This window comes from Macaca mulatta, chromosome 20, assembly GCF_049350105.2.
Source record: "Macaca mulatta isolate MMU2019108-1 chromosome 20, T2T-MMU8v2.0, whole genome shotgun sequence".
In the NCBI taxonomy this organism is placed as follows: Eukaryota; Metazoa; Chordata; class Mammalia; order Primates; family Cercopithecidae; genus Macaca; species Macaca mulatta.
The window spans coordinates 12,553,998-12,581,295 of record NC_133425.1 but is presented as its reverse complement, the minus strand read 5'-3'; the positions used below and the strand labels follow the sequence as shown (position 1 = coordinate 12,581,295).

Sequence of the window (27,298 nt, the reverse complement as noted above, 5' to 3'; positions counted from 1 at the left end):
GCACCAGGCATTCTTTTAAAACCTTTCCAGGCGAGGCACGGTGGCTCATGCCTGTAATCCCAGCACTTTGGGAGGCCGAGGCGGACAGATTACCTGAGGTCAGGAGTTCGAAACCAACCTGGACAACATGGTGAAACCCCATCTCTACTAAAAATACAAAAAAAAAAAATTAGCTGGGCATGGTGGCGGGCACTTGTAATCCCAGCTACTCGGGAGGCTGAGGCAGGAGAATCACTTGAACCTGGGAGACAGAGGGTGCAGTGAGCTGAGATTGCACCACTGCACTCCAACCTGGATGACACAATGAGACTCTGTCTCACGGAGAAAAAAGAAAAAAAAAATTCATTGTGACTGTAATAACACAGGCTGGATTGAGAACCATGGGGCTAAACCTGCTTTGCAGATGGGGAAACTGAGGCTCAGATCAGGAAAAGGAGAGGCTCAGGTCCTGTGGAGCTGGTGGAGCCTTGGGCCTCTCTGCTCCCACCCTCCACTGCTCCCCTCCCCACTGCTCCCTTCAACACCCTTGTTGGGGCTAACTACGTGTTCACCCCCGCCTGACTGCTTGGGTACCGAGATGCCATCCTCTTTGCATCCCAGAAGTTCTGGGTTCTCTGGTTCCCGCGGGGCACTCTACAGGGCCTCCTTTTCCGTGGAGGAGTTGCAAAGATGTCCTCTGCTTCCCCCACCAGCACGAGTTTTAGAGCTAGGCAGACTCAGGTGGCATATATGACCCTCTCAGAGCCTCAGTTTCCCCATTTGTACAATAAGAACTCCCATTTCACATGTGGAAAGGACAAGATGGGACTGTACCCCTGGGCCAGGTGCTGGAGCCAGGGTAGGCTGTCTCCCTCATCCCTCCCTCTGTCTCGTTTCTCCTCCTGATTGTGTGCTGTCTACCATGATTGGTGACTGCTCAAAGTTGGAGTGGCTCAGGAGGGCTTCCTGGAGGAGGAGGCAGCCCTACCCCACACCCAGGATCCCATAGACCCTTCCTGTCCCTCCCCCGCCTCCCTGTAGGTGCAGGCAGCTGCCGGGCGCTACAGAGTGTGCAGCTTCAACGTGTCTCTATCTGTGCATATGTCTGGCCGGGAGCTGGTTCTGCTGGAGGTCGACGCCAGCCAGGACACTCGGAGAAGCAGCCGGGGCTGGGGTGTGAGTGTCCTTCTCCACCAGGCTGTCCTCAGTGCCCCCAGGGTTGTTCGGCTGCAGCTGTCTGGAAAGATCACCCCAGCAAGGTAATGGTCCCCAGGTGGTCTGCAAGGAGGCGGGGACACCACAGAGGCCAAAAGGCTGAGACCTGGGCAGTCCTCACTGAGAGGCCTCTCTTCTTTCCCTCCGAGACCACACCCAAGTCAGCCCCATCGGTGCCACTGAGGGCATGAAAAGCAGGTGGTTTTCAGTTTTTCACTTTTACCCTTTTTTTTTTTTGTATTGTTATGAAGAGTGTTCATTGTAGACGGCTTAAACGATAATGTATAAAGGGCTGGGCACCATGAGTCACACCCCAGGGCTTTGGGAGGCTGAGGCAGGAGGATTGCTTGAGTTCGGGAGTTCAAGAGCAGCTTACACGATATAGCAAGACCCCATATCTCCAAAAAATAAATAAAAATTAGCCTGGTAGGCCAGGCGCGGTGGCTCACGCCTGTAATCCCAGCACTTTTGGAGGCCGAGGCGGGTGGATCACGAGGTCAGGAGATCGAGACCATCCTGGCTAACACGGTGAAACACCGTCTCTACTAAAAGTACAAAAAATTAGCCGGGCATGGTGGCGGGCGCCTGTAGTCCCAGCTCCTCAGGAGGCTGAGGCAGGAAAATGGCGTGAACCTGGGAAGTGGAGCTTGCAGTGAGCCGAGATTGCACCACTGCACTCTAGCCTGGTTGACAGAGCGAGACTCCGTCTCAAAAAAAAAAAAAAAAAAAAAAAAAAGATTAGCCTGGTATAGTGGGGTGCACCTGTAGTCCCAGCTACTCAGGAGGCTGAGGTGGAAGGATTGCTTGAGTTCAGGAATTCAAGACCAGCCTGGACAACATAGACCCCATCTGTACAAAAATTTTATTAAAAAATAGCTGGATGTGGTGGCGTGCACCGGTAGTCCCAGCTACTCGGGAGCCTGAGGAATTAGAGGATTGCTTGAGCTTAGGAGTTGGAGGCTGCAGCGAGCTATGATTGCAGCATTGCAGTCCAGCCTGGGCGACAGTGAAATGAGCCTGACTCTAAAATAGTATTAATAATCATCATCATGTAAAAAGAAATGAATCAAAAATCACTAGTGATCCCAAGGAATGTACATCTCCGTTTGGTCTCATGTCTGAGTATATATTTACCTACTGATGTGTCCACTATGGTGAGGCGCTCAGGAGCCTAGGGTCCAGGGGTGACCACTTGGGTTCCAGTCCAACTCTGCCACTGCTGCCTTTGGGACCACTCGCCCTTCTGTGCCTCAGTTTCTCCACCTGTTTCTTAGGGTTGTCTTAAGGATGAACTGAGCCCTGCATGTGAGTTTCAAGCGAGGGCCAGTGAGCACACTCCATAGCTGGCTACCATGTTTGCTGCAGGTGTAATCGGAAAAAACAAACTCTTTTCGGCTACTATCCTCTGAATGCTCAGTACAGGATAATTCTGTGGCTAGGAGCAGGGGTCTTTTTCCCCATCAAGCAATTCTCTGGTGGACACGAACTGGGTGTCCTACAAATTAACTCAGTTCTGACCCTATATACCTGGAGGTAGCATCAGACCCCCACAGGTTAAGTGTGCAAAGACTGCCCCCAACTTTAGACACCATTCCCCTCAGCCTCTCTAGTGGCTGGAACTACAGGCTTACCACCACACCTGGCTAATTTTTGTACTTTTATTTTTTGTAGGAACAGGGTCTTTTTTGTAGAACATGGTCCTCTGCAGTCCCATGTTTGTTCCAGGTTTGGCATGGATTTAAGGAGCCCCTGGGCTGTGGACACGGTCCTAGATAACCTTGTCCTCAGAATTGCCACCACAGCTGTCCATCTACCTGTCCAACTGTCGATCGTTATCCCCAGTCTGAAAAGGATTTGAGGCAAATTATTAAAATGTACCTTGTTCTAGGTCAGGAGTTGGCAAACTCTCAAGGCCAGATGGTAACTATTTTCAGCTTTATGGGCCGTATGATCTCTGTTGCAACTACTCAACCCTGCCATGGCGGCACGAGAGTAGCATAGACAGTTCATAAATAATGGGCATGATTGTGCTTCAATAAAACTTTATTTATAAAAAGAAGTGGTGGGCCAGCTTTGGCCCACAAGCTATAGTTTTCCAACCCTTGTTCAAGATTTTAAAAAGATACACGAGGAAGCTAGGGAGAAGGGAAAAGAAAAATAGGAAAAATGGGAAGCTGCTCAAAGTAGTGTCAGTAAACAAAATTCATGCTATGAGTTCCTCTGTGTTATGTACAGCTCAGCTGAAGATTTGGCTCTGAGCTTCCTAGCAGCCAATGCAAAGAGAGAAACCAACAAGTAGTAGTATTTGCAGTGGCCCTCAGGAAGTTTACACACACACAGTTGACAGCTGTGCACCATGAAATGCATAGCTCATCTTGTTCCTGGTGGTGAAGCTCAAGGGAAATCTCTCCCATGGTGTCATACAGGAACTCACTGTGTGATGATAGGGACTGCATCCCCTGCCCCAGTTTTCCAGCAAGTTTAACAGCAAGCTTCTTGGGGCTGTTCCTTTTCTCACGTTTATCAGTCACTCATTTTGACCTAGGAGCAGGCATCTTATATTCCAAAGTTCATTTAATTCTAAACAATACTATGCTTTAGGTACTGCTAATTGCCTATTTGAGCTTTGAGCTCATTAGTCTCTCTCTACCTATTTCCTCATCTGTATATTGGGGATCATAATATTCTCAAAACTCACAGGGCTTTTGTAAGGAGTCAGACAATGTGTCTAAAGTGCATAGTGCATGTCAGAGTATGTTGGTTAGATGTTGCTGCATAACAAGCTACCCCAAAGCATAGAGATTAAAGAACAACCATTTTGTTTGCTCATGATTCTGTGGGTCAGGAACTTACACAAGGCTTAGGCAGTTCTGCTCTGTGTGACTTTGGCAGGGGTCATTCTCTGGGACTCTTGGCTAACATCAGCCTTCAGCTGAGTCAGTTCCCAGACAGGTGTGTGCATGGGCTGAGGACGGAGGTGGACTGGGAAGTCTAGGAAGTCTTCCTTCACACGTCTGGCACCTCGGTGTTCTTCCATGTGCAACGCCCCCCTCTCTTTTCAAGTGGCTGCTTGGGCTTCCTCACATCATGGCGATCTCAGGCTGGTCAGACTTCTTACCAGGTGGCTGGGTTCCAAGAGGGAGCATTCATGTGAGAAGGTGAAAGTTGCAGATCTTAGTGCCCAACCTTGAAAGTTCTGCAGTGTCACTTCTGCCACATTCTATTGACCAAAACGCAGGTCACAAGGACAGCCCTGATTCAGAGGGAGAGGAAATAGATCTCAAATGTTAATGCAGGAGTGGCAAAGTCACCTTGCAGGAGAGTGTGTGGGAAGAGCCGGCCATAGGTGCAAACACAGTGTATCACACCTGGGTGAGTACCTGTCAGTATCAATATCAGTATCATTTCAAGGTCAGGCACAGCGGCTCATGCCTGTAATCCCAGCACTTTGGGAGGCTGAGGCGGGCAGATCACCTGAGGTCAGGAGTTCAAGACCAGCCTGGGCAATGTGGTGAAACCCCATCGCTACTACAAATAGAAAACTTAGCTGTTGTGGCAGGTCCCTGTAATCCCAGCTACTCGGGAGGCAGAGACAGGAGAATCGCTTGAGCCCAGGAGGTGGAGGTTGCAGTGAGCTGAGATCACTCTACTGTACTCCAGCCTGGGTGACAGAGTCACCCTGTCTCCCAAAAAAAAAAAAAAAAAAAAAAAAAAAGCTAAGTATCAGTTTCTCCACTTTTTTCCCCACTTTGCAGAAGGAGAAAGTGATGCTTAGAGAGGTTGTGTCCTTCTCCCAGGTCATCCCGTTAGTGAGTAGCAGCATTGAGATTGGAACCCAGATTTGCCTGACTGCAAAGCCCAAGATCTTAACCCCTTCACTTCACTGCCTAGGATTTGGCTGTTTTCCAAGGCACTGCTGGACCAGAACACAGCACAGCTGCTCCTCAAGGCATCTGAGGAACGGAGGGGAGGCCGGGTCCTGACCTTACAGAGCCAAACCCGGCACACGGTGGCTGGCTGGGCAGCGATGCCCCGCCTCCTGACACTCACAGGAAGGCTGAAGCAGAAGGAGAGACTTCAAGAGGGTGAGGGCCTGGGGAACGCCATGGGGGCGGGGCAAGCACTTTCTATGGAACTGCAAGGTAGATTCAGTTCCACCCAAGTCCAGTGATGCTCCAACTCCAGCATCTCACACTGGCATATCCATAGGTTTAGATAAAGGGGTATGGATGATTCCCCTTTGTGAGAAATATACATTCTGACAAAAATCTACTCACTAAAAACTGAATAGGTTTCCTTATGCAGGACTTGTCAGAGCCTTTAACATGCTAATGGACATTGTGTATCTCCAGAAGGAAGAGTTGGGTACAGGGTTTCCCAGGCATATTTTTTGGAATACCTTTTATTTTGACATAACACCAGACTTGTAGAAAAGTTGCAAGAACAGTGCAAAGAATCCCACAGGCCTTTGTCCAGATTAACCAGCTACTAACATTTTACATTTCCTTTATCATTCTAATATTCATATTCTCTCTATATGTACATATATTTAATGTATTATTTTATTCCTGAATTGTGTTTTCCCAGGTTGCAGACGTAATTCTTTTTTTTCTTTTTTGAGATGGAGTTTTGCTCTTGTCCCCCAGGCTGGAGTGCAATGGAGCAATCTCAGCTCACTGCAACCTCCACCTCCCAGGTTCAAGCAATTCTGCTGCCTCAGCCTCCGGAGTAGCTGGGATTACAGGAACTAATTTTTTTTTTTAGGGGAGGCATTAATAATCTACCCCTAGTTTAGCATATAATCAAGAAATAACCGTAATAATGGGCAACCAGCAGCCCTCAGGGCTGCTGTACCTGGAGTAGCCATTTTTTATTCCTTTCCTTTTTTAATAAGCCATTCTTTAGTCCTATCCTTTTTTAAAAACTTGCTTTTGCTTTGCACCGTGGACTCACCCTGAAATCCTTCTTGCAGGAGATCCAAGAAGCCTCTCTTGGGGTCTGGATCCAGACCCCTTTCCTGTAACTCATCCATCTGTGTTATTTTTGATGCTTTTCATAGGGAGTTGTAGACATTAGAACACCTTACTTACTAAATGGATTATCATACACATCATGAACTAAAGCTCAAAATTTGCTTAGAATTCTCCCTGCTCTTAGTCTCCCTCCCTTTCTTCCTTCCTCTGATGTAAAATTTACAGACAATGAAATGTACACATCTCAGCTGGGAGCAGTGGTTTCCACCTATGATCCCAGCACTTTGGGAGGCCGAGGAGGGCAGATTGCTTCAGGCTGGGAGTTTCAGACCAGCCTGGGCAACAGAGGGAGACTCTGTCGCTACAAAAATTTTTAAAATTAGCTGGACATGGTGGTGCATGTCTGTAGTCCCAGCTACGTGGGGGCTGGAGTGGGAAGATTGCTTGAGCCTGGGAGGTTGAGGTTGCAGTGAGCCATGATTACACCACTGCATTCTAGCCTGGGCAACAGTGAGACCCTGTCTCAAGAAAATAATCATTTTAGTGTCTAGTGGTTTCCCCTTGTGGCTTTAATTTGCATTTCCCTGTTGATGAATGATGTTGAGCACTTTTTTTTTTTTTTTTTTGAGATGGAGTTTCACTCTTGTTGCCTAGGCTGGAGTGCAATGGTGACATCTCAGCTCACCTCAACCTCTGCCTCCTGGGTTCAAGAGGTTCTTGTGCCTCAGCCTCCCGAGTAGCTGGGATTACAGGCATGTGCCACCATGCCTGGCTAAATTTTTTTGTATTATTAGTAGAGACAGGGTTTCTTTATGTTGGCCAGGCTGGTCTTGAACCCCTGACCTCAGGTGACCTGCCCACCTAGGCCTCCCAAAGTGCTGAGATTACAGGTGTTAACCACTGCGCCTGGCTGAGCACTTATTCCTGTGTGTTGTTTGTTCATGTAGCTTCCTTTGAGAGAGTTGAGACAGGTCACATTAATTTTTTTGCCCATTTATTAAATTGTTTGTCTTTCATTGAGTTGTAGATACCCTTTATATATTCTGGAATAGAATATTTTCTTCTGTTTTGATTTTTTTTTTTTTTTTTTTTTGAAATGAGGTCTTGTTCTCTCGCCCAGACTGAAGTGCAGTGGGATGATCATGGCTCACAGCAGCCTCAAACTCCTGGGCTCAAGCAATCCTCCTGCCTTAGCCTCCCAAGTAGCTGGGACTACAGGTACATGCCACCATGCCCAGATACTTTTTTTTTTTTAGAGGCAGGATCTCCCTTTGTTGCCCAGGCTGGTCTGGAATGCCTGAGCTTAGACAATTCCTCCTACCTCAACCTCCCAAAGTGCTGGGATTACAGGCGTGAGCCACTGTGCCCAGCCTGGCCTGATATTTTTTATGCCATTTAGATTTTTTTTTTTTCTTATTGCCTTGGCAAAGAAATACAGTATAATATTGAATAAAAATGCTAAGAGCAAAAATTCTTACCTGTTCTCAATCTTACAAAGAAAACATTCAAAATTTCCACAAATAATTTTAACATTTGGTATTAGTTTTGCAGAGTTTTTTTTTGTTTGTTTGTTTTTTAGAGGCAGAGTCTTGCTCTGTCTCCCAGGCTGGAGTGCAGTGGTGCAATCTCTGCTCATTGCAACCTGCAACCTCCGCCTCCCAGTTTCAAGCAATTCTCCTGCTTTAGCCTCCCGAGTAGCTAGGATTACAGGCATACGCCACCACACCCGGCTAATTTTTATATTCTTACTAGAGACAGGGTTTCACCTTGCTGGCCAGGCTGGTCTCGAACTCCTGACCTCAAGTGATCTGACTGCCTCAGCCTCACACAGTGCTGGGATTACAGGCATGAGCCACCGTGCCTGGCCAGATTTTATTCTTAAGAATGGATGTTGAATGTAATCAAATGCCTTTTCTGAATCTAGTACATATTCATATGGTTTTCCACCTTAATTTTCTTAATAGACTGAATTAAATTGGTCTTCAGTGTGAAACCGACCTTGCTTTAGTGGGATTCCCTGCATTTTTTCATATGTATTTTTCTTTCCTTCTATACGTAATTGAACTTGGTTTCCTAATACTTTGTTAAGAAAGTTGGTGTTGGCCGGGCACAGTGGCTCACGCCTGTAATCCCAGCACTTTGGGAGGCCAAGGTGGGTGGATCACAAGGTCAGGAGATCGAGACCATCCTGGCTACCACGGTGAAACCCCATCTCTACTTAAAATGCAAAAAAATTAGCCAGGCATGGTGGCAGGCACCTGCAGTCCCAGCTACTTGGAAGGCTGAGGCAGGAGAATGGTGGGAACCCAGGAGGCGGAGGTTGCAGTGAGCCGAGGTCGCACCACTGGACTCCAGCCTGGGCGACAGAGCGAGACTCCATCTCAAAAAAAAAAAAAAAAAAAGTTGGTGTCTGTGTTCATAGCACTATTGGGCTGTAAGTTTCCTTTTTTCACAAAGCTCTTGTCACGTTTGGGATGAGGTTTATGCCACTTTCATAAACCAAGTCGGGTATTCTCTTCTCTTTTCTAAAGGAGTTTGTGTGAGATTGGTGGCGATGTTCCCTAAATGTCTGATCGCCTCTACCAGCAAAGACGTCTGGAGCGTTTTTTGAAAAACATACAGAGCTATATAAATGTATAGCCTTATATAAATAGAGAGCTATTCAGATTTTCTGAATTATTTTGTGAATTAGCTGACTTGATTTTCAGAGTGTCCTGGGAGGGAGCTAGTGTACTCTGATGGATTTCACAAATGTACCATTTCTGACATGAGTTACAAGTGTGACATCGTGAATCTAGCGACTTCCTGCTCCCAAATTATTTTCCCTCTCCAAAACGGCTCGTTTCCCTGAGCCGCCCCTGCTCTGTTCTTCTCCGCCATCCTCTGCAGGCACCCTCAGGGTCACTGCTGACTCAGCTGTGCTGGGCTTCCTCCTGCGGGACAAGCATGAGAAGGCAGGGAACGGCACCAGCGTGCGCAGCGTGACCTGTGTCCTTGCCCAGAACGGCAGCCAGGCCTTGCCTGGAGAGCTCCAGCTGAAGGGCCGGCTGCAGGCCCAGACGAGGAACCTGAGGGCCCAGGCCAGCATCCGGGCCCATGCGGCCAGCCTGGCTCTGGGTGGAGCCTGCTCCTGGGGCCCCGGGCACGGCCAGCTTGTGGTTGGCCTGACACACAATATCAGCACGCTGAGTGATGCAGGTAGGACGAGTGGTCCAGGCAGAACAGCTTCTTCCTCCAAGACTCCTAAGTCCTGGAGTCAAGGGAGGGGATAAATGAGCCTCCAACCTTGATTCACATTCCACCTTCATTTCTTTCCCCTGCTGCCTTCCCCAGCACTCCTGCATCTCCTTCCCTGGGCTGTGATTAAGGTTCAGGGTACCAGTTGTTACCATATTGACATGCTTCAAATCAGATGGTGACAGCCCCTGCCACCAGCCCCCTCCAGGCCTCCCACCCCCCATTCCCTGGGACAGCTCATGCAGCGTGGATACCTGGCCTAGCCAGGACCCAAAGGATGCCCCCTGGGACCACAGTATGAAATAATCCCAGCAGCCCCTGCTCGAGCTCCCAGATGTTCCCACCAGGCCTGGAGGGGCCCCCAGGTATAGCAGCGAGGGGAGGACACATGATCAGACCCGTTTCCCTCTGAGATTTGGGCTCTTTCCTTGGGGAGCTAGAAATCTTGTAGGGGACATGGGTCTTATCACCGCCTGCATGTGGCAGTTGTGCTGTGAGGTTGAACCAGATGAAATCACCATTTCTGTGAGATGTGGACAGTTTCAGATGGTTTAACCTGGCGTATTGGGGGCAGTAGGACCTGGAGCTGTGGAGCTCAGGGGATCCTCTAGGGAGCAGGTGTGCTGGCCAGGCCCCTGTCATGTTTCCGTCGTGACTAAATGTGGTGGACTGGTCTGAGTGGCCTCTGGGGCTCTGCCCACTCCTGCCCTCTGGCCTCTTCCCCCAGGACTCCCCTCCGAGGCAGGGGTGCTCCTGTCTGTCACCCACATGGCTTCCAACTGCTCAGCACGCCTGGCGCTGCGGAACGCGGGGGGTCAGCTAGACGCTGCCCTTGGCCTGGAGGACCTGACCCCCGAGTCCCTAGGCCACCAGCTCCATGCCAGCCTCCACCACACCCACACCATGCCCAGCCTCAAGCACTGGGGCCTCCCCTTCTCCATAGACGGCCACTGGCACTTCCAGGTGAGTGAGGAGGGGGGCTGCACCCGGGCCCTCCCAGGGGACACTGGGTCCCAGGGACACCCAACAGCTTTGCTTCTGCCCAGAGTGCGGGACACAGTCTGGCGGCCGGGCTGATGGTAAAGTTGGATGGTGAGCAGCTCCACGCAGCCTTGGAGAGGAAGGCAGAGGACGGCCGCCAGGGGCTGGTGCTGGGGCTGCACCACGGCCTCTCGGGGCTGCAGGGCACTCTGCCCTCCCAGCTGGAGGTGAGTGGGTCGGGTGCCCATGTGGGCCAGGCTTCAGCCTGCACCAGGCCCTGCCTGGTAGAATGAAGACGATGGAGGCCCTGGTCCCTCAGTTCCTCCCTGGGGCCCCCACCCTGGAGAAGCCCCGCACCCGCAGCTGTCTTCTTCATTGTTCTCATAAACGAAAAGCAGCAGACCACCTCGGTGCCTGTCCCTGAGGGTGGCTAAACCGTCCATGGTGGGAGAGGGAATGTGAGTGACCAGGGCTCCTGGGCTGAAGCCAGGCTGCACCATCGCTGACTACGTGACCACACGCAAGATGCTTCCTCTTTCCCTGACTCGGGTGACGCAGTTTCCTCATCTGCCACCTCCTTCCATGGTTACCCTGAGGTTCAGTGAGCACCGTGCCTGGCGCAGAGGCCCTGCATGGGGGGAGCTCTGCTTACTTTCATCTGATGATGAGGCTGTGGCTTCGCCCTCAAGTCTCTGTGCAAACCTCTGTTTCGGGTTGTTTGCCCTCGGTGGCTTCCCCATAGGGTAGGCTCAAGTGGGATCTTGGCACCCACGACAGTTCACTGTGGGGTTGGGAAAGAAGCCAGCCCCTTCCCACCCACTGGTCTCTGTAGGTCAACTGCAGTGGAGACGCCTCGCCCACCCAGCTGTTAGGATGGTGCGGAGGAGACATGGCTGGGCAGTCTCTCGAGGTATGGGGTCTCTGTCCTGGGCGGGATGGTTGTGGTCCATAGTGGACCCCCTCAGCGGGGCTGGCACAGTCTGATCACAGGGGCTGCCTGTGGTGTGGCCCGGGGCTGAGGTCACTGCCAGGAGATACTCACATGGTCCCCCTCCTTCAAGACCCCCCACATCCCTGGTGACATGCACCTGGACTCCCAGTTCCTAGGGGCATCAGCTCAACCTGAGGGTCTTCGCGTGGTCCCATCTGCAAACACAGGTAGACGTCAACCAGGCCCCAAGGGTTGCAAGCCCACCTCTGTTATGGGCAGCTGGGTTAGTGGACAGCTGGACTGGTGGTGGGCATATCCTAGCATCATGAGACAAGTGGACCGTGGAGCTCAGGGCTGGCGTGCGGCTCAGCTCAGGTGGCTTCAAGCTCTCTCTGCTGAGGGAGCAGGCAGGAAGCACAATGCCTTTCTCCTTGTCCTGTCTGCCTCCCACCACTGCCACCTAAGCGTCATGGGCTCAGGCATTTCTATTTCGTGCCTGGTAGTATCCCCAGGTTTAAGACAGGGTCTTAAACCTCTCCCCCCCACCCCCTCCTCCCCTCTCCTTTCCCGAGATGGAGTTTTGCTCAGTTGCGCAGGCTTGAGTGTAGTGGCATGACCTCAGCTTACTGCAACCTCTGCCTACCAGGTTCAAGTGTCTCCTGCCTCAGCCTGCCAGGTAGCTGGGATTACAGGCGTCCACCACCACGCCCAGCTAAATTTTTGTATTTTTAATAGAGAGGTTTCACCATGTTGGCCAGGCTCGTCTTGAACTCCTGACCTCAAGTGATCCACCTGCCTTAACCTCCCAAAGTGCTGGGATGACAGGCGTGGGCCACTGCACCTGGCCTGCTCCTGCTGTTTCAATGATAAACCTGCGTGAGTTGGATGCAGGGGTTGCAAACTGAGAGCCTTTGGGGGCCAGGCGGAGAACTGAAATGTGTCACTGAGCTGTGTGGGGAACTACAGAGTGTGTGCCACGTCTCAGACCCTCCACATCATATGTATCTTTTCACATTTCTTGTAGTAAAATGTGTGTAATAATGTAAAATTGTTTTAAAGTATACAACTCGGGGACGCTATGTTCGTTCACACTATTCTACAATCATCGGTGCTTGCAAGTTCTAGAACTTTTCATCACCCCAGTGGAAACCCCATATCCATCAGTAGTCCCTCCTATCCCCTCCTCCCTGGTCCCCAGCAACCACGAATCTGCCTTCCGTCCCTATGCATTCGTCTATTTTGGAAATTTCATACAAACAGAATTATACATGATGTCGTGTATCCCAACACTTTGGGAGGCCAAGGCAGGTGGATCACTTGAGGTCAGGAGTTCGAGACCAGCCTGGCCAACATGGTGAAACCCTGTCTCTACTAAAAATACAAAAACATTAGCTGGGCATGGTGGTGTGTGCCTGTAGTCCCAGCTACTTGGGAGGCTGAGGCAGGAGAATTGTTTGAACCCAAGAGGCGGAGATTAGAGTGAGCCAGGATTGCGCCATTGCACTCCAGCCTGGGTGGCAGAGCAAGACTCCGTCTCACAAACAACACCACAAAAAATATCAGAGTGAGTGACCACATAAAACTTATCAGCTCAAGGGCCACTAACTTGCAACCCCTGGTCTAGTGTTGGCTGGACCCTGGGAACGCCCTGTCCTGGGGGGAAAGTCCAGGGAGCCAGCTACGTGGTGATAAGGGCTCAGGTCTCAGTTTCCCCAGCTCTGCCCACTGGGGCTGGGATGCAGAGAAGCGCTCCGTGGATAGTGACAGAGAGCTCAGCCCTGGCCTCTCTGCTCTCACACTGAGTCTCCTTGGTGCCATCAAGGTCAGCGGTGACACCAGCAGAGGCCTAGCAGGCAGGCCTGGGTGTGGCCCAGGGTAGATGGGGACAGTCTTGCAGAGCTGGCCAGCAGTACAGAGCCCCTGAAACTTATGATAAGTCCAGCCCTGAGTCCTGGGCTGTCATGCCAGAGGGTGGGTGGCGCATGATCAGAGCCCAGCAGACCTGGACCTCCTGTGGGGTCCCACGGCAGATGCAGCCTTCTGCCTAAAGTGGGGCTTCCCGCACACCCAGTACACAGGCATAACCGGGGAGGGCATTAAAATGCAGGCTTGATTCAGCAGGTCTGGAGTGGGCCCTGAGAACCTGCATTTCTCAGCCCAGGTGATGCAGTCACGGCTGGGCAGCAGCTCATTCTTTGGGTCACAGGGGCCCAAGGTGTCCTCTCCACCTCCCTCATTCATCCCTGCTCCTTCATGCCTGGGTAGCTCCTTTGATAGTGGTGGAAAAGGTGGTGGAGATTTCACTGAAGGTTTTTGTTTTTTGAGATGGAGTTTCGCTCTTTCGCCCAGGTTGGAGTGCAGTAACGTGATCTCAACCCACTGCAACCTCTGCCCACCGGGTTCAAGAGAGTCTCCCACCTCAGCCTCCTGAGTAACTGGGATTATAGATAACTGCTACCACACCTGGCTAATTTTTGTATTTTTAGTAGAAATGGGGTTTTGCCATGTTGGCCAGGACAGTCTGAAACTCCTAAGCTCAAGTTATCCACCGGCCTTGGCCTCCCAAGTTGCTGAGATTACAGGCGTGAACCAGTGCGCCTGGCCTCGCTGAAGGTTTTACCGAGACAATTGTGGGTGGCATGGGAGGGAATTACATCTCACAGCAAAGTTTGAGAAACTTTTTCCATCAAGGGCCAGATGGTAAACGTCCTAGGCTCTGTGGCCCTGCATTCTTTGCCGCAGCGCCTCCATTCCACTGCTGTTGTGTTGTGAAAGCAGTCACGGGAATAGGACGTGAACATGTTACCGGAATGGAGTCTCAATCCAGACCCCAAGGGAGGGTTCTTGGATCTTGGCCAAGAAACAATTCAGGGCTGCTGGTTGCCCATTTTTATGGCTATTTCTTGATGATATGCTAAATAAGAGGTGGATTATTCATGCCTCCCGTTTTTAGACCATATAGGGTAACTTCCCGACATTGCTATGATATCTGTAAATTGTCATGGTGCTGGTGGGAGTGTAGCAGTGAGGACGACCAGAGGTCACTCTCATCTCCATCTTGGTTTGGTGGGATTTAGCCGGCTTCTTTACTGCAACCTGTTTTATCAGCAAGGTCTTTATGACCTGTATCTTGTGCTGACCTCCTATGTCGTCCTGTGACTTAGAATGCTTAACTTCCTGGTAATGCAGCCGGATAGGTCTCAGCCTTATTTTACACAGCGTCTATTCAAGATGGAGTTGCTCTGGTTCAAATGTCTCCGACAAACAGGCAGGGCTGTGTTCCAATGACTTTGTTTACAAGAACAGATGTAGGCTGTGGTTTGCAACCTGTTTCGCACCAGCCAGGAGATCTTGGTCTTCCCAAAGCCTTTCTCCAGCCATCCTCCCCAGGCCTACTCTCCCCTGCCTGCCCCGCTTCCTGATTCGTTTCTGCGGGTTTTCTCTGTGGTCTCCTGGGTGCATGTGTAATTAGCTGGAGTAACCACGTTGGTCATCAAATCTCCTGCAAGAGGGTTTGAGTTCCTCCCACCACAGTGACGTGAATGGCACTGATAACCCCAGGGTTTGTGGGAGCCAGTGCCAGCTTGCCCCGGGCTGGCTCTCTCTGCACAGGGCGGTCCAGCATCTCCTCGGTGTCGTTCCAGGTCTCTGTGGACATTCACAACGGCAGCTCCGGCTTTGAGCATTCTGGACGCGTCGTGATGGGGCCCACGTTCCTCAACTACTCCATGAGCTGCTGTTACCGTGATGGGCACCTGGAGCTCTCCGGCTGGAGCTGGCACAACAGTGAGGCCTTGTTGTGGGCAGGGTTCCCAGGCGAGGCCTGCCTGAGCGCTGTGCTGCAGATACACGGTGAGGCACCCAGCGCACAGCCCTGGGACTGGGGAGCTGACTTCCTCGATGCCTGGGCCAGCCCAGCAGCCTCAGGCCTGGACCCAGGTGGCACCCCCATCAAGCCCAGTGTGGCTCTGGGCTCTAGGACAACCAGGACAGCCTTGCCCATCAATGACCTAATTCCCGAGACAGGCGGATTAGTTTTCCACACACCGGTTGGCTTAAAACATAGAAATCTTAGCTAGGTGTGGTGGCATCGGTGTGTGGTCCCAGCTACTCGGGAGGCTGAGGCAGGGGATCGCTTGAGCCAGAGGGCTGAGGGTGCAGTGAGCTATGATTGCAACACTGCACTCCAGCCTGGGTGACAGAATGAGACCCTGTCTCAAAATAAAAGCAAAAACAATCCACAGTGGATGGAGGGCCCGTCCGATTTAGATATGACCTTATTTTTACTTAAGTACATCTGTAAAGACCTTGTTTTAAAATAAAGTCATAATCACAGGACAGAGGGTGAGGGGGGTGGGTGGGACTTCAATATCTCTTTTTTGGGGACACGGTTCAACCCATTATGGTGGGAAGATAAAAGCAACAAGGGGAGCCAGCATTGGCTGAGCACTTACTGCATACATGCCAGGCAAGCTGTGTACACACGACAGCTCAATACAGTACAGCTGTCCCAATCACACAGGGGGAAAGTCAAAGCTCTTAGAGGGGCCTGTGAGCCATCACAATCCACACCCTTCCCCTCTCTGTCTTCATCTCCCAAGCCCCAGCCCTACTTATTCCACTGCTCGCTGTTCTTCAACACGCCAGGCTTGCTGTGGCCCCATGACCTCGGCACAGGCTGGTCCTGCTGCCTCGAATACCTCTCTCGCACACGCCTGCCTGGCTTCCTCACCTCCCTTAGGTATTTTTCCAGTGGCATCTCAGGGAGGCCTCTCTTTTCTACCTCCCATCCCCTCCCATTCCCTCCCATCCCCTCCCATCCCCTCCCATCCCCTCCCATCCCCTCCCATCCCCTCCCATCCCCTCCCCTCCTCCCGTCCCCTCCCATCCCCTCCCGTCCCCTCCCATCCCCTCCCATCCCCTCCCATCCTCCCGTCCCCTCCCGTCCCCTCCCATCTCCTCCCATCTCCTCCCATCCTCTCCCATCCCCTCCCATCCCCTCCCATCTCCTCCCATCCCCTCCCATCCCCTCCCATCCCCTCCCATCCCCTCCCATCCCCTCCCATCCCCTCCCATCCCCTCCCATCCCCTCCCATCCTCCCGTCCCCTCCCGTCCCCTCCCATCCCCTCCCGTCTCCTCCCATCCTCTCCCATCCCCTCCCATCTCCTCCCATCCCCTCCCATCCCCTCCCATCCCCTCCCATCCCCTCCCATCCCCTCCCATCCCCTCCCATCCTCCCGTCCCCTCCCATCCCCTCCCATCCTCTCCCATCCCCTCCCATCCCCTCCCATCCCCTCCCGTCCCCTCCCATCCCCTCCCATCCCCTCCCATCCCCTCCCATCCCTCTCCCCAGCTCTGTCATTTGACATGTGTAGCATACAAATGCCTTTGTTTCTCATTCTTTCTGTGCTAGAATCACCAGAATGTGTGCTCTGCGAGGGCAGGGATGACTTTTGTCTGCTTTGTTGCAGGGTACATAGTAGGTATTAAATGGGTGCGTGAACGAGCCTATGAGGTAGGGTTAGGAATGTCATTCCCATTCTGCAGATGAGGAATGGAGGCTCAGAGAGGTTGAGTCACCTGGCCCAGGTCACACAGCTGATAATGACAGAGGGAAGATTGAACCCAGAGACACCCTCTGACCCCCATATAGATTATGGAGACGTGACTCTTAACCATTCAGGACCCCTGGGACTCCCCAGTCCCCTGGGGCATCTTATGTTGGCCTCAAACTTTTTTATTTTGGGGTCCAGGTGTGATGGCTCACACCTATAATCCTAGCACTTTGGGAGGCCAAGGTTGGTGGATCATTTGAGGTCAGGATTTCGAGACTAGCCTGGCCAACAAGGTGAAACCCTGTCTCTACAAAAAAAAAAAAAAAGAAGAAGAAGAAAAAAAGAAAAAATTAGCTGGGCATGGTGGTGCATGCCTGTAGTCCCAGCTACTCAGGAGGCTGAGGCACAAGAATCACTTGAACCTGGGAGGCGGAGGTTGCAGTGAGCTGAGATCACGCCACTGCACTCCAGCCTGAGCCACAGAGTGAAACTTCGTGTCAAACAAACAAACAAACAAACAAAAAACACTTTATTTTTGGCCCTCAGCCTCCTGAGGGGTGAACAGAGGACAGGATCACATGGGGAAATTGTCCCCAGCCTGAGATGACGTCACGGTTCGTTAGGGACATGATAGCCAAGTGAGGGGAGGTCATTCTGGGTGACTACCTCCACGCCACTCTAGTTTCCGACCCAGGATGCCTGGTATGGCCGCCCCTAGCCAGGAGTGACCTCTCCCTTCTCCCACTGTTGTCCACAGTCTGCTGTCGCCACCTCTCGGGACGCTTTCTGCCTGTCGTTAACGTTCCTGGTGTCTCTGACAGCCCGGTGCTCCCGGGCGTGGGGATTGTGTCCCCTCTCCTCATGCCCTGCACATAGTGGTACATGGGGTTGAATGTTGAACGAGGAAGGAAGGAAGCCTTTCCTGAGGCCTTCTACATGTCCCATACGTGGTCCTCTCCCGTGTGTTTCCCCATTCACTCTGGACACTGTCCCCTGAGGCGGGCGGGCTGTGCCCACCTCATAGATAAGGAAGGTGAGGCTCAGAGCTGTGGAGCTCGTCCACCCTGCTGGCCAGATGGGAGGTGCTGGAGCCTGGCTGAGTGTCACTTGGGCCTGAGCCCAAGTGGTGAGCTGCACCCCATGGGAACCTGGCGTCTGACGTAGGGTAGGTGCCATCTGTTTGCTCTGGGACTCCCGGACCTGATGGATTTCTCTGTGTAGCAAAGGGAATTTAAGTTAAAGAAGAAATTCCTACCTGTGAGCCAGAATCTCCCGTTCTGCAGGGGGTGATGGGAGGGACGGGACCCTGCAGCCAGGGCCGGGTGGATGCAGATGGAAGTCAGTGGCCGCAGTGGCCATTTGTGGAGAGCAGACCTCAGGCTGATTCCTCTGCAGGCTACTGGAAAATCCTCAGGAATCCCTGCAGAGAAGCCTTTCATCCCGCAGTCATTCAGAAAGCACTCGCTGCACCCCCGCTGTGTGTCAGGAGCTGTCCTAAGAGAATCCCCGCCCCCAGGACTGAGCTTCTGGTGGGGTGAGAGTATGGGGAGCAGGGACCCAATAAGTAAGTGAGTGAGGTCATTTCAGGTTGTGCTGGGAACCACACTCCAGGGAGATGGGATGGAGGATGCCTGGCAGCAAAGGATCGGGAGGGACTTCAGATGGGCAGTCAGGGGAGGCTTCTTGGAGGAGGTGTCATTTAAGCACGTTCAACTTCAATGAGAGAAGGAGCCACCCAGACCTAGATCCTCAGGGACACATTATGATAGGTGATGTCAAGGAGGCTCAAAATGGTTGACCCCACCCAGCCCCCACGCTGTGGCAGCCTTGCCCTTTCCTGCTGGTGTTGTGTTTGAGGGCCACAGGGCATGGCCTCTCCTGCAGTCTGGTGTGTTCCTGGACGGGGAAGGGAGGTGAACCTGTCTTCAGTAACCCATGACATTCTCTGCCTCTAGAGACCCAGACCCAGGCCATGGTAGCCTTCCATGGCGGGGACAGTGGAGTCAGCATGGACCTGGCAGCCCTGGTGGCTTGGCCACTGTATGGCCCACTGCAGCTGGTGGCCAATGCCAGCCATGCAGTGCCTGCTCTCCAGAGGCTGGGCCTGCCCTTCAGCAACCAGGTAAGGAGTGGGTGGGGCAGGACCTCCCTCCAAATTCTGTCCCCTCTGTCCAATTCCTGGTGTGCAGAGGACCCGCTGTGTGCAGGGTGGCTGGGGAGGGCCAGGCCTTGGGTTTCCCCAGTACTTTACAGTTTACAAAGGCTTCCTTCATAATCGCTATAATCAGGTCTGCTGAGCAGTCTCTGCGTTCCCAATCACAGGGCTGGTGTGGGTGGGTGCCCGGGGCCTCTCCTGGCTCCTGGCCTGCATCCTGCCCTGCAGGCTTGGGTCAGAATCAAAGCTCCTGCTTGTCAAGCGCCTGCCCCGTGCCCAGCCCCCTTTAAAGGGTTGATGGGCGTTCGTTAGTCTCATCCTTCTAATGCCCCAGAGAGAGGCAGGATGGTACCGTCCTTGCGAAGGCCCTCTCCGGTGTTCAGATCCCAGCCCTGCTGCTTGCTGGCTGTGTGGCCTTGGGCAAACTCCTTCACCTGTCTGTGCCCTGATCTCCTCATCTGCAAAATGGGGACGATGATATTACCTATAATGTGGAGGTTGTGAGGATCCAGTGAGTTAATCCCATTAATGTCTGTGTAGATGCTTAAGAAGTACCTGCTGTGATGAAGGGGAAGATGATGCTGATGGTGTGACAATGACGATTATCATCATCATCTCTGGGTCACATGTGAGAGTGTGGGCGACTTGCCCAAGGTCACCTAGCAAGTAAGCAGCAAAATAGGGACTCAGACTTGGCACCCTGGCTCTTCCTCTTGGTGTCCTGTCTCGGTGAAGAGGAACCCACATGGGGCCATGCCCTGACCACTATCACTTGGAATGAGCTCGTCCTGCCTAGCTGGGCCTCCTTCTCCAACACAGAGCGTATTCCAGAGCCAGGCATTAATGCTTCTTTCCCAGCCTGTTTCAGGTTACCCAGCAACCCCTGCCCCACTCCACTCTGCTGTGGGAGGAGGGGCAGCTCCCGGCGGGTCAGGGGGCCAGGCTGTCACCCCTCCTGCAAAGGATCTCTGCCCGGTACCCCACAGCTGAGTGGACTGGATACCCCGTGCCCCTGACTTCATCTAAACCCTTTCGTGGCCTCGAGGTCAGGTGACAAGGAGTCCTCCAGGGAGCACATGCTCTGTCAATGTCTGGGCTGCAGCTGTCCTTTGGGGTCCCTCGGTGGGTACTGCCAACCTCAGCTGCAATCGGGGCCGACCCTGGCCCTGCATCCTCAGCATCTATGAGAGTGTTGGATGAGCCAAGCCTGCGGGGCTTCTGTGGGTCCCAGGCCATGCTGGGGATGGGAACAGGGACATGCTGGGCTGTAGAGCTTGGCTGGGGTCCCCACCAGGCCTGTGAGGCTCCTCAGGCTGTCTACACCCGCACATCTCACAGCCTGCTCCCTCCTCAGCTCGTGTTCCGAGGACTCTGGGAGGCAGAAGAGATGAGCTCCTCGCTGCAGCTGACCTGTGATTCTCAGGCCACCTTGGTCCTTGACGTCCGTGGCCAGAACCAGGCAATCAGGTGATGGGGGCCCCCAGGAGGAGAGGAGTCGGGGGAGGAACCATTGGCTGGGCATCTACTGTGCACCATCGCTGGACACAGCCCCTCTCAATCCTCTGCTCAGCCCCACTGCATAAATATGGGGTAGGAAGGCTCAGAGAGGCCAAGCGACTTTTCCAAGGTCACACAGCTGTAAAAATCGCTCAGCCTCTCCAGGCAGGGCACTGATGAATTCTTGGCCTCAGAAACGAAGTGCATCCCAGGCCCCAAACACTTATTAGTAACTATTAGTGCCCTTAGGGCTGGGGGCCTGGTGAGGTGCTTGGTGCTCCTATGTGTGCACTAAGTCAGGGGCCACCAGCCAGGCTCTAGCGCTCGGGTCTCAGCAGTGAGGGAGTGGGTGAGTAAGCCACTTGTTGAAGGGGTAGATCAGTGGTTCTCACCTAGGGGCGAGTTTCCCCCCAGGGACTTTCAGCAAAGCCTGGGGAATTTCTGGTTGCTACATTGGGGAGGACGACACTATGAGGGTCAGTGTATAGAGGCCACAGATGCTGCTAAGCGTCTTACAGTGCTCAGGACACACCCACAACTGTGAAGTCCATGAGCCAAGATGCCAACCGTGCCAAGGCTGAGACGTGGAGGTGGAGAGGAACCTGACAGGAGGGTACAGCACCCTGGAGTTAGCACCATGGGAGACAGGCCTGGCACAGTGGCTCACACCTGTAATCCCAGTGCTTCGGGAGGTCGAGGTGGGAGGATTGCTTAAGCCCAGGAGCTTGAGGCCAGCCTGGACAATATAGTGAGATCCCCATTGCTACAAAAAATCTTTTTTTTTTTTTTTTTTTTTTTTTTTTTTTGGAAACGGAGTCTTGCTCTGTCACCCAGGCTGGAGTGCAGTGGCGTGATTTCGGCTCACTGCAAGCTCCGCCTCCTGGGTTCATGCCATTCTTCTGCCTCAGCCTCCCCAGTAGCTGGGACTACAGGTGCCTGCCACCATGCCTGGCTAATTTTTTGTATTTTTAGTAGAGATGGGATTTCACCGTGTTAGCCAGGATGGTTTCGATCTGACCTCGTGATCTGCCCACCTCGGCTTCCCAAAGTGCTGGGATTACAGGTGTGAGCCACCGCATCCAGCCTACAAAAAAATCTTAAAAATTAGCCTGGCATGGTGACACATGCTTGTAGTCCCAACTGCTCAGGACGCTGAGGCGGGAGGATCACTTGAGTCTGGGAGATCAAGGCTGCAGTGAGCAGAGATGGCACCACTGCACTCCGGCCTGGCTGACAGAGAAAGACCCTGTCTCTAGTGAAGAAAAAAAGAAAGAAAGAAAGAGAAACGTGCAGACCATAACCACCCTGGCCTGGAGGAGTGAGGGGAGGGGTGCTACGTGAGGAGGATCCCTGGGAGGGAGCCAGGGGGTTAAAGTCCTGTTGTCCACACCCTACTGGAGCTCCCAAGGGACCGACCCAAGAAAGCTCACTGCTGGGCTCATGGAAGACTTGAAGCCCAGAGCCATGCTTAACCCTTGATACCAATGGGGAAACTGAGGCTCAGAGAGGGGCAACCAAGAAGCTTGCCCCTGGTGCCAGAGCTAGGCAGAGGCCAAGCCGGGAGTCAAATCCAGGTAACTTGGCTCCACAGTCCAGCCCTAACCAGGGCACCGTATGGCCCTTGGACCTTGGGGTGTGTGAATAGCCCTGCATGAGGCCACTGATGTGATCCTGGCTCTCTGACCCTCTCTTGGGGAAGTCGACTTGGTCTCAACCTGGCCCTAGGGGCGCTGGACAAGGCGCCATCTCGCCAGCTTCAGGCCTTCTCTTTTTTCCTTCTAGCAAAGAGCTGCTGTTCTCAGGCCAGCATCGCCTCCCCTCCCTCCTGGGTCGCTACCCCAGCTCAGCCTCAGCCTCAGCTAAGGTAAGTGTGCCCCAGTGCCTGGCTCCTAACTGGTTCCAGATGCCCAGCCCGAGGTGGGAGGGAGCCAGGCCCCTCTGGGGAGTGTTAACGCATGCACATCTGTTCGCCAGCCTGCAGCAGGCTCCGGTGCGCAACCCTCGGAAACCCCTGGCTCCAGCTTTCCCAAACACACGCAGGTTTACATTCCTGGGCCAGCCCCCGTGGCCCCCAGAGCCCTTCGGGAGATGGGGAAGGCCTCCTTACCCAGTGCCTGGCGCCTGGCATTGCCTCACCCAGCCTGGCACACTTGTAGAGGCGGGAGCAGATGATACAACCCTTTGGAGCTGCGCCAGTATCACCCCCATCTCTGCCCTGCATGCAGGACTGCAGGGGGGGTCATAGGAGTGGACAGGAGTGCCCAGTAGACTTAGGCCAGGTTCCTCTGTCCCCCTGAGCTGTCGTCTGTGCCCAAATGTGGAGCTCCTGGAGGGCATGCCTAGTGCCTGGCACAGGGCCCAGCACACAGTAGGTGTTCAGTAAAAAATAGGGCATGAATAGGTGAGTGCATGCATGAATGGTCACATCTGCCAACTGGTCACTTCATTTTGCTACCAGCCACCCTGTTTTGGTAGGCTCTCCCCGCCCTGGCCTAGGCCGCCTTTGTTTACAGAGCGCGTGCTGTGTGCTGGGTCCCCTGCTGCATTTACACAGGATTTTGGAGTTCCTCAAACTTCACTACAACTGCATAATCATTTAGGGAACTTTCTCTCTCTCTCTCTCTCTCTCTCTCTCTCTCTCTCTCTCTCTCTCTCTCTCTCTCTCTTTCTCTCTTTCCTTTCTTGCTTTTCTTGCTTTTCTTGCTTTTATTTCTTGCTTTTCTCTCTCTCTCTTTCTCTCGACAAAGTATCTGTCACCCAAGCTGGAGTGCAGTGGCACAATTTCGGCTCACTGCAACCTCCACCTCCCTGGTTCAAGTGATTCTCCTGCCCCAGCCTCCTGAGTAGCTGGAATTACAGGCGTGCACCACCACGCCTGGCTAATTTTTATATTTTTGGTAGAGACGGGTTTTCACTGTGATATCCAGGCTGGTCGCAAACTCCTGACCTCAAACGATCCACCCATCTCAGCCTCCCAAATGTTGGAATTACAGGCATGAGCCACCACGCCCAGCCTTATTTTTTATTTTTAAAACTTCTTTCTGAGACAGGGTCTTGCTCTGTTACCCAGGCTGGAGTGTGGTGACATGATCATAGCTCACTGCAGCCTCAGGCTCCTGGGTGCAAGTGATCCTCCTGCTTCAGCCTCTGGAGCAGCTGGGACTACAGGTGGTACCACCACACCAGGCTCCATTCTGGGAGGTTCTTAATTTTTTCCCAAGTTTTATTTTGAGTCATTTCAACCTATATAAAAGTTACTGTAGGACAGTGAACATTGACCAGTTGTTAATATCTTTCCATATTTCTTATGTATGTTACATAAATTTGTATCGTCAGATACATATTTTTTCTGTATCGTTAAGAATTGATATAGAGATGTTTCTGAAGGCATCACCTTTTTATTCTGAAATACTTCAACTATTTCCTGTAACAAGGATATTTTCTGATTTAACACAATAATTACAACGTTCAGGAAATTGAACGTTGAAGTAATACCTTCATTTAATGTACAGCCCATATACAATTTCCCAGCTTTCCCACTAATGTTCTTTCAAAAAACTGTTTTGTTTTGTTTTAAATCCGGGATGCAGGCCAAGATCACACAGCATGCGTAGTTGCCATGTTTTTTAAATTTTCTTAATCTAGAACAGAGGTCTACAAACTTGTATTGTGAAGTAAAATGTGTGGGGGTTGCAGGCCTTTCGGTCCCTGTTACAACTACTCACAATTGTCACTGTAACAGAAAAGCAGCTATAGAGGATATGTAGGTGAATAGACGTGGCTGTTACAATAAAACTTTATTTATAAAATCAGGTTGTGGGCCAAATTTGACCCAAACAGCAACTCCTGATCTAGAACATTCTCCTTCTACACCCTACCTTTCCTTACCCAGTGTTTTATTTTTTTATTTTTATTTTTATTTTTTTACTTTTTTTGAGAAGAAGTTTTGCTCTGTCACCCAGGCTGGAGTGCAGTGGCATGATCTCAGCTCACTGCAACCTCTGCCCCCTGGGTTTAAGCAATTCTCTTGCCTCAGCCTCCTGAGTAGCTGAGATTACAGGCTGCACTACCATGCCTGAATAATTTTTGTATTTTTAATAGAGATGGGGTTTTACCATGTTGGCCAGGCTGGTCTCGAACTCCTGACCTCAAATGATCCGCCCACCTTGGCCTCGCAAAGTGCTGGGATTACAGGCATGAGTCACTGCATCCGGCCCTCCAACGTTTTATTATATAATTTTTTAGATGCTAAAGAATTGAAGTAATTTTGTGGTGAATACCCACATACCTAGATTTTCCTGTTCACATTTTATTTCACATAATCACATAGCTCTTCATCCATCCATCTTATTTTTGGATACATTTCAAAGTAAGTTGCAGATATAATTCCCCCTAAACATTTTATTGTCATTAACCACCTTAAAAAAAAAAACCCCAACCGGATGCAGTGGCTCACACTTGTAATCCCAACACTTTGGGAGGCCAAGGCAGGAGAATTAGTAGAGTTCAGGAGTTCAAAACAACCTGCAACCTAGGGAGACCCCGTCTCTACAAAAAATTAAAGAAGTAGCCAGGCATGGTGGTGTGTACCTGTATCTCAGCTACCCGGAGGCCGAGGTATGGGAGAACTGCTTGAGCCCAGGAGGTTGAGGCGCAGTGTGCCGTGTTCACACTACTGTACACTCTAGCCTGGATGACAGAGCAGACCCTGTCCCTGTCGTAAAAAAAAGTCCTACATTGGCAATTTTGAAGTGTCCAGGAAGTTATTTTGCAAAACATCCTCCTAATGTGGATTTGTCAGATTGTTTGTTGAAGATTCAAGTTGAACATTTTTGACACGGGGTATCCCTAATGTCATGATGCATTTCGTGAGATCGTTAAAAATACCAGCTCTTGGATGGGTGCAGTGGGTCACATCTGTAATCCTAGCACTTTGGGAGGTTGAGGTGGGTGGGTCACCTGAGGTCAGGAGTTTGAGACCAGCCTGGCCAACATGGTGAAATCCCGTCTCTACTAAAAATACAAAAATTAGCTGGGCGTGGTGGTGCATACCTGTAGTCTTAGCTACTCAGGAGGCTGAGGCAGAACAATCACTTGAACCTGGGAGGCAGAGGTTGCAGTGAGCCGAGATTGTGCCACTGCACTCCAGTCTGGGTAACAGAGCAAAACACCTTCTAAAAAAAAAAAAAACAAAAAAAAAACAAAAAAAAACACCTCTTGAATATCTTCCCAGAGACTCCATTTTTGTAGGTTTTAAGTGGGAGCCCAGAATCTATATTTTTAGTAAGTTCCCCCCCACCAGTGCTTTTCAGCCAACCTGGAAGTTAGCATTTCATACAATTTTCACAACAACCCATAATAAAATAGGTGTCCTTATCCGTGTTTTTGGATTAGAAGGCTCGAGTGGTTAAGAAACTAGCTGGAGATCACTCACCTCTCAGTGGTAGATCCACACTTGGAGTTCTGTTGTGTTTGATGCTGACACATGCCCAAGTATAGTTATTTCTGCTAGACTGCCCCCTGCTGTCTGCAACAGTACTACAACTAGAATTCTTGCCTGCTGGTGCCAGGCTGGTAGATATTTTCAAGTCAGTGTTATAGTGGGGAGGGCATAAGGATATAGTTGCCATGGACACACTTGATGGCCTAACCTGAGGCTTCAAACCCTGACATCATCAAAGTTCATCCAGCCCAGGGAGCTGTGGGTCTCTTGGGCCTGGGACTTTGGGAGGCAGAGCTCTCAGCCTAGAGCCAGCATCTGCTGGAATGTTCCATCAGAGCCCTGATAAGGAGCTCTATCGTGTTTTTTTGTTTTTTTCCTGACCCAGCTACGCTACTCCAAGGGTGAAGTTCAGAGCATGTTCGCCTTGGGTGTGGAGGAGCATCATTTTCACATCAGCACCCAGCAGATAGCTGCTAAGGCCAGTCTTACCAACTTCATCAAACTGGAACAGACCTTCCTGCAGGTGTGTGAAGGTCAGCCCGGGGCTGGAGCACGCTGGGGGATGGGGGGCTTCTGGGACAGCCCTTTGAGAAAAGAGAAATTGTCCTAGTGTCCTGGTTCCTGGGAGGAAGGACAGGCAAGGCTGTGAAATGGACAAAATTTGCTGGAATGGATTATCAGCTGGTCTCTATATCCATCCATCCTTGCTTTTGCATGATTTATTGAGCATCTACTAGGTGCCAGGCACTATTTCAGAAGCTGGGGTGTGACCTAAAACAGAACGATCAATCCTTCCTCTCATCAAGTGTCCACTCTAGCGGGGGAGATTGACTCCCTGAAACCACACAAACGAAATATGCCAAATAGTAGTATCACATGGAGAAAACATAGTGAAGTGACTGAGAGTGACCAGGGAGCTTATTTAGATTAGGTGGCCAAGAAAGGCTTCACTGAAGAGATGACACATGAGCTAGCAGTGGATGATAAGCACCAGTCATTTGAAAATCTGGGGGAAGGCCAGGCACGGTGCCTCACACCTGTAATCCCATCACTTTGGGAGGCCGAGGCGGGTGGATGACCTGAGGTCAGGAATTCGAGACCAGCATGGCCAACATGGTGAAACCCCGTCTCTACTAAAAATACAAAATTAGCCAGGTATGGTGGCACATGCCTATAATCCCAGCTACTTTGGAGGCTGAGGCAGGAGAATTGCTTGAACCCAGGATGTGGAGGTTGCAGTGAGCTGAGATTGCACCATTGCACTCCGGGCTGGGCAACAGGAGTGAAACTCCATCTCAAAAAGAAGAAAAGAAAAAAGAAGAAATCTCTGA

General features: G+C 51.7%; 1 protein-coding gene across 1 annotated transcript in view; it reads left to right on the top strand.

Annotated features, from left to right (window-relative positions):
- LOC711656 (uncharacterized) overlaps nt 1-27,298 on the top strand; it is a 153,994-nt gene that overhangs the window by 92,215 nt on the left and 34,481 nt on the right. The window contains exons 37-47 of the mRNA XM_077987269.1: nt 1,021-1,238; nt 5,086-5,279; nt 9,057-9,365; nt 10,132-10,367; nt 10,451-10,612; nt 11,218-11,295; nt 14,961-15,168; nt 18,828-18,994; nt 20,382-20,494; nt 22,307-22,388; nt 26,353-26,490. Coding sequence (XP_077843395.1) covers nt 1,021-1,238; nt 5,086-5,279; nt 9,057-9,365; nt 10,132-10,367; nt 10,451-10,612; nt 11,218-11,295; nt 14,961-15,168; nt 18,828-18,994; nt 20,382-20,494; nt 22,307-22,388; nt 26,353-26,490 — 1,905 coding nt within the window. The remainder of the gene's footprint in view (nt 1-1,020; nt 1,239-5,085; nt 5,280-9,056; nt 9,366-10,131; nt 10,368-10,450; nt 10,613-11,217; nt 11,296-14,960; nt 15,169-18,827; nt 18,995-20,381; nt 20,495-22,306; nt 22,389-26,352; nt 26,491-27,298) is intronic.